The sequence below is a fragment of the Sorex araneus genome, chromosome 5 (genome assembly GCF_027595985.1).
Source record: "Sorex araneus isolate mSorAra2 chromosome 5, mSorAra2.pri, whole genome shotgun sequence".
NCBI classification, from domain to species: Eukaryota; Metazoa; Chordata; class Mammalia; order Eulipotyphla; family Soricidae; genus Sorex; species Sorex araneus.
The window spans coordinates 151,258,308-151,264,735 of NC_073306.1; the positions used below are offsets into that span (position 1 = coordinate 151,258,308).

At 51.1% G+C, this 6,428-nt stretch overlaps 1 protein-coding gene across 2 annotated transcripts in view; it reads right to left on the minus strand.

Annotated features, from left to right (window-relative positions):
- Positions 1-5,797, minus strand: part of FBXL5 (F-box and leucine rich repeat protein 5) — a 40,390-nt gene extending 34,593 nt beyond the window's left edge. For both annotated transcript variants that reach the window (XM_055140636.1, XM_055140635.1), the window contains exon 1: positions 5,614-5,797. In XM_055140636.1, coding sequence (XP_054996611.1) covers positions 5,614-5,796 — 183 coding nt within the window. In that variant the 5' untranslated portion in view covers position 5,797. The remainder of the gene's footprint in view (positions 1-5,613) is intronic.
- Between the last annotated feature and the right edge of the window lie 631 nt (positions 5,798-6,428).

Below are 6,428 nucleotides of genomic sequence, written 5' to 3' on the forward strand. Positions count from 1 at the left end.
AAGAGCCGATGATTTTTACTCTGGTTTCTAAGATCAGTAGATTTAGCAGTTATAATAACCAAAGCATATACAATTTAACGATGTAAAAATCTGTTTATATAACGATATTTTTGTTTGCAAAGCTATTCAAACACATAGCTGTGACTGAGAAAAGAATAAACCTAGACATGTATCGTCTCTGGAACATACCTGGCCTATGATACAGTAAGCATGATGCTAAACATTCTTTATATTGTTATTATTAATTACACTAAAATTTTATTTTGACTTTATTAGGTTTTTTTTAGTTTTCTTTTTTAATTTTTTTTAATTTGGTGCTAAACATTCTTCAATGTTATTTAATTCTTAACAATCCCAGAAAGTAGGTATTTTAAACTCCCATTTTAAAGGTGAAAAACAATTAACAACAGCAACAAACTGAGGTTTAGATAAAATGATTTTCCCAAAACTACACAAACTGTTGACAACAAAACAGAAATCAAGTCTCTATGACTAGGTCCTTGCAAGATACATTGTTAGTCCCCATCATGAAACTCTCTTTCAGATCCAACTGAGCAATCTGTCAGAAAGAATGCTTGTTCTAAAGTAACAGTTCTCACATAGTGGTCAAGATCTGGAGACATTTCTGGTTGCCACCACTACCACTACTACTGACCTCTACAGGGGGAACGCCAGGGATTGGAAAAAACGTTCTGCAGTGCTGGAATAGCCCCCACAACAAAGAATCGTCTGTCCCAAAATGCCATGAGTGCTGCAGCTGAGCAATGCTATGCTAAAGGGATCTTGCACACATTTCTAACCACACCTACCTTCAGTATGAAACACAATGTAAGCCACACGCACCACAAATTTCAGCAAATCTTATTTCCTTCTCATCTTCGATATAAGGAGTATTTACCTTTCCCTTTTAATTTGTTTGGGGACAACACCCAGCAATGCTCAGGGGTTACTCCAGGCTCTGCATTCAGGAATTACTCCTGGCAATGCTCAGAAGACCATATGGGATGCTCCGGCATCGAAGCCGGGCAGGGCACACTCAAGGCAAGCACCTTCCCCGCTGTACTAACTCTCCAGCTTAGTTTATTTTTTGAAAAAAAAAAAAAATGCTGTTTCTAAACGACAAAATTAATTTTATGAGCCACTCTGAAAGACTACTATAAAGGATATGTTTCTATACAACCAATGAACACTTCACTCTGACGTACGAATTCAGCCACCTGTACAGAAACCTATATAGAAGGGGGCCTGCAAATTAACAAATCACCAGGCACATGCAACCTCCTAGATTTTAAAAGAACTTGGGGCTGGTGCAACAGCACAGCAGGTAGGGTGCTTCTCTGCACACGGCCCACCAGGTTTGATCCTCAGCATTCCGTTCGGCCCCCTGAGCACTTCCAGGAGTGACCCCTGAACACAGTCAGGAGTAAGCCCTGATTACGACTGGGCATGGTCCAACCCCCCATCACCACCACCACCACCACCGACCCTCCAAAGAACATTCTCTTTAAAACTCAACACTTTTCTGACTCTCAAACCCTCAGCATCAGATCAAAGAAACTAAGACAACTGTAAGTCTTACAGCCTGACTTCAAATTGGGTCGCAAAAGCATTATCTAGGAGATTAGATGTGAATGCCTAACAAGACCCCCGATTTTTTTTATCCAAAATAAGTTTTACTTCTCCCTACCTAGTCAACAGAATACTCAAAAGAAGGCTTACACTCAGTAACTCCCTGGCCAACTGACGTTATGCAAGGGAAACTGTAACCGCGGGTGACATGTTCTGTGAGAACACCATACAGCTGGAAAAAGCGGCAGAACCAACATATCTGAGCGTCAGAAGAGAGGCAAATCCTAAGATTAAAGTTCAGGCTCCCCTAATTACCAACTGAGTGAGCTGGGTAAGTTTCTTAACCACTAAATCTGTTCCTTCATCTTTAAATGAAGGATAATACTTGTCTTGCAGGGATATTATGAGGATTAAAAGAAATAACTTAAGCATGCAGTAAGAACTCATTAAATTCCTTTTTTCCTTCCTCTCCAAGCTCCCAATTTAATACTCCAATAAATCAATCTTTCCAATGACAGGCAACAGTTCATACAAGTATGGGAAAAAACAAAACTAAACAAATTCTTCATAATGCTATACTTGTTTAATGTTCTAAATATGTTCAAATTATTCTGAGTTATTTCCTAAGATACTGAATTTTAAAAAAAAAAAAAGTCCTTTTTTTATAAACTAATGATCAAGTAGATGGCACTTTGAATATCCTCACCTGCAAAACTTGGGTCCGCCATAAGGTCTCTACCACTTGAATGTTCTACAACTGGCTCACGGACGAGTGTAGGAATTTCCTTATTAATGGCATCTTTATAACCACCTATTTTGTTCTCAGAAAATGAGTCCGGAGGACGAGCTGTAAAACCACTCCTGTCGCTTTCACCCAGAGCTAATCATAAACCTGCCTGAGCTTCTGCCACACCACACTGGGACTGCAACCCCGACACAAGCCTACGAGCACCAACTCCTGAAGCATGGGAAACACACCTCACACCGCCGGCACAGGCGTAACTGGACTAACAGCTCCATGCTCGGCCACGGATCAAGTGGAGGTAAGTGAAAACACTGAGAAAGGAGAAACAAACTGGGAAAATGTTCTCCAATGCAAAATTTTTACTGAAATCTCCCAATTTAGAAGGCTAATGAATGAGCAAAGGTTTCTCAAAAGATACCTGGCAGGAGCAGAGAAGGGCTGACGCACAAGGCCGGCGCCAAGGGCTGGTACTTGCTCTGCACATGAAGAGGTGTGGTGGGACCCCCAGCACTACTGCCCCGACCCAGCTAGGAGTGACCCCCGCCTGAGCACAGAGCTGGGAGTAACAGCCTCCAAGCACTGCCAGGTATGGTCAAAAAAAAAAAAAATCAAAAAAGAAGACTGTTATAAAAAACAAAACAAAAAACTTCAGAAATAACTTACGGAAAGAAAATTAAACAAGGAATCATGATTCTGACTTGGGTCCCTCCTCTATCATTAACTCGTTGTGTAAACTTGGGTTCAGCTGACAGCTGTAAAAAAAAAAAAAAGCAAATACCACTGCATTTATCTTCTTCAAAGGGCTGTCTGGATAAAATAAAGGGTGAAAGATCTTTCCATAAAACCTCTTATAAATGTAAAAAGGAGATGAACAGAAGAGTATTAAATTAGGTATTAAGCAGCAATATTTTAAATGCCCTACAACTTTAGAATATATTTAGAATACATTATTCTAAGGAAATCAGACTCGAACTAGTGCAAATAAATAAATGGATGCTTTTAAAATATACTTAAGGAAGAGGGGGGCGGGGTCATGGGGTGATGAGGTGCAGAGATCGCTCAAGAACCTGAGTCCACCTCTGCATAGAGGCGAAGGGTCAGGGCCAGGACCCCACACCACAGGGTTCCCAGAGCACTGCAAGGAGCAGCCCCTCAAACTCTGAGAAGGATCACTTCTGAGCACTGGGTATGGCGCCTAGATAAAGAAATAAATTAAACATACTGTACCTACGGAGCTCAATACTGGAAATAAAACTGACTTCTTTCCCGGGCACTTACTGTCAATTTCTTAAATTACAATGAAATAACAAAATTCTCATTTCATAAAGTTTTTCTGTAGGCAGTTTGGGGTGGACCTGCTTGGTCCATAAAACCAAAAGATGATGAAGATAAATCTAAGGTAACCAGTGAATAAAAACAAATAGTCCTTTGAGAATATGCAGTCATCGCAAAATACTTTTCCACTCGAGCTCCCAAAGGGCTCCTGGGAGAGATTTCCATCAGCTATTAGTACCGAAAAGAAATCTGGGTGGAGAATTCCTATGCAGGGTATGGGTTGTTGGTTTCTTTTTCTTCCTTAAATCACCTTGGTCTTTGATACACAGTTCAGAAAACTGAACTTTTAATCTTCTTGATGAATATATACATGTCTCATTAAGTACATCTAATTACTTGGAATTAGTGATTATTTTGACTTGTGCTATGCCACACTGAGCTGCTTTTTTTGATTACAAGCAGAAAAGTATTTAAATATTAAAAGAATCAATTCACACGATTAAAAAATGAGACTATTTTCAGTTTGGTTCTAGCATCGTTGAGTACCAGGTACTGACACACAAAACTCGTGAATGACTTTTAAAATTGCTATAAATGGCTAGTCCAGTTTGTACTTAAACGAAGCTGAGATTCTTAACTCTTGTGGAAGACCAGCTCACGATGATTTGGAAATCTGACGAGAGCCACAACCCCTCTCAGGAAGACAGAAACTGCCAGTTTCACAACTCCCCCCCTCCCTCCGCCTGGTCTAAACTGGCAAGAAGGCATCAGATTCCATCAGCCATCACTAACTTTCCCTTTTTGATTTTGTGAAAGTGAAAAAAAAAGACATGACGAAAAGTAATTCCTCCCGACACAAAGGACTCTAAATAACAGTTCAGAAGCCAACGCGTTTGGAAACAGCACTGCAGCACGGCTAGCCTCCAAACGCAGGGTGCCGGCTACGCCCTCCTCACCCAGGTGCAGTGACCCACCCCCCACCCCCCGCTCTGCAGGCTGCACAGGGGCTCACCTGGGACCTTCAACTATGACTCAAGGCGCCGGGGAGATGCCCAAGGGGTGCACGAGGGAGCTCGAGGCTCCCCTGGCGCCGCAAGCGCCCGCAGCCCGGCAGTACTGCCTGCTTCCCACCCCTCGGAGTGAACGGAGTTTTCCAAAAACAGACATCTGGGAGTGCGGGTTCCACCTTCAGCGGCCCTGACTTTAGTTTCTGGGGGCGTCAAGAGTTTGACCCGCTTTGGAGGCTGAGCCCCGCCGGCCCGGCCAGCGCGGGCACTGAAACTGGCAGTGAAGCAGGGGGTCTTCACCACCGGTGCACGCGCAGGAGCGGAGGGGCGGGGTCAGCCCCGAACACCTGACATCTTGCAGCCCCCCGACCCCCAGCGGGGCTCTAAGTGCCCCCCGCCCCGACGGCGGCGCGGCGGGCCGGCTGCGCGCTGCCCAAGTCGGGGCGAGGCCTTCCGAGCTGCTCCCTGCGCTCCCGCAGGCTCGGGCGGCTGCCGCAGGGGGTCTCCGCGGCGGTGGGCTTCCCGCCCCCCAACGCCACGGCCCCGCCGAGGGGGGCGTCATCAGCGTCGCTGGAAAGTCACGCCGGCAGCCGGAGGCCCCGGGTCCCTGCTCCCCCCGGCCCCCGCCGCAGCCCTGCAGGGACGCCCGAGGTCCCGCGCGGGGAGGGAGGGGGCCCGGCAAGTTGGCGGGCGGGGCGCGCGCGGCGGGGATGCTCGGGCCAGAAGTTGCCGAGCGGGAAAGGCGCCCACGGCCGCCCCCGCCGCCCCCCGCGAGCCCGGCTGCCTCCCGGGGCGCCCGGCCCGAAGCGGAGGGGGCGGTAAACACGGGGGAGGGCGCGGGCCGCGCGGCGGGGGCGGCGGGGCGGGCTCGCGGGCGCTCGGGGCCCGGAGCGGCGGCCGGGCCGGGCCGGGCGGCGCTGACAGCTGCGCGGGCGGCGGTTCTGGCGCGCGGCGCAGGCCCCAGGCCCGGGCGGCCCCGCGGCCCCCGCGCCCGCCCTCGCCCCCGCGGCCCGCTACCTTGTCGCAGTAGCGCCCCACCAGCTGCTTCATGCGCCAGTGCGGCGCCGTGAACACGTCCACCTCCTCCGGGAAGGGCGCCATCGCCGCGGCCCCGGCCGCTCCGCCGCCTCCGCCGCCGCGGCCGCCGCCTCTCCATAGACACCCTCGCCGCGGGGCAGAGGCGGCGCGCCCCCTGCGCATGCGCCCGCCCCGACGGCGCGCGCGCCCGCGAGGCCGGGCCGGCGGGCACGCGCGGGCCGCCGCCGCCGCCGCCGCCGCCATGGGGGAGCCGCGGCCCACGTGACCCGGCGCGCGGCGGGAGCCCGCGGCGCCCCGTACCCGCCAGCCTCCTCCCTCGGCCCTTTTGTGCGGTGAGCGGGGTCGGGGGCCAGAAGCCAGGGCCTTTCTCGTGTTCTCCCCCTCCCCCCACACACGTGAAACACGCATCGCAAGGGAGGGTTTGTTTTCGGGGCGCTCCCAGTGCCCAGGAGTTGCGGCCCGTGCCGCCGAGCACCGTGGCCGGAGTGCAGGGCCGAGCACCGTGGCCGGAGTGCGGGGCCGACCACCGTGACCAGAGAGCCGAGCGTGGCCGGAGTGAGAACCGAGCACTATGGCCAGCACCATGACCAAATTGTGGGCCGAGCACCGTGGCCGGAGTGGGGATTTGAGCCCCGGGTGCACTAGGGCCCGGTGATGCGCCCTGCATGCCTTGGCCCACGCCAACCGCCCTCGACTCCCCACTCCCAGCCCCGCGTCCCCACGCACCAGCCTGGGGTCAGAGGTCCCGGCATTGGGGGGCTCCGAAGCCCCACGGCCACGTGGCGCTCGGGGGA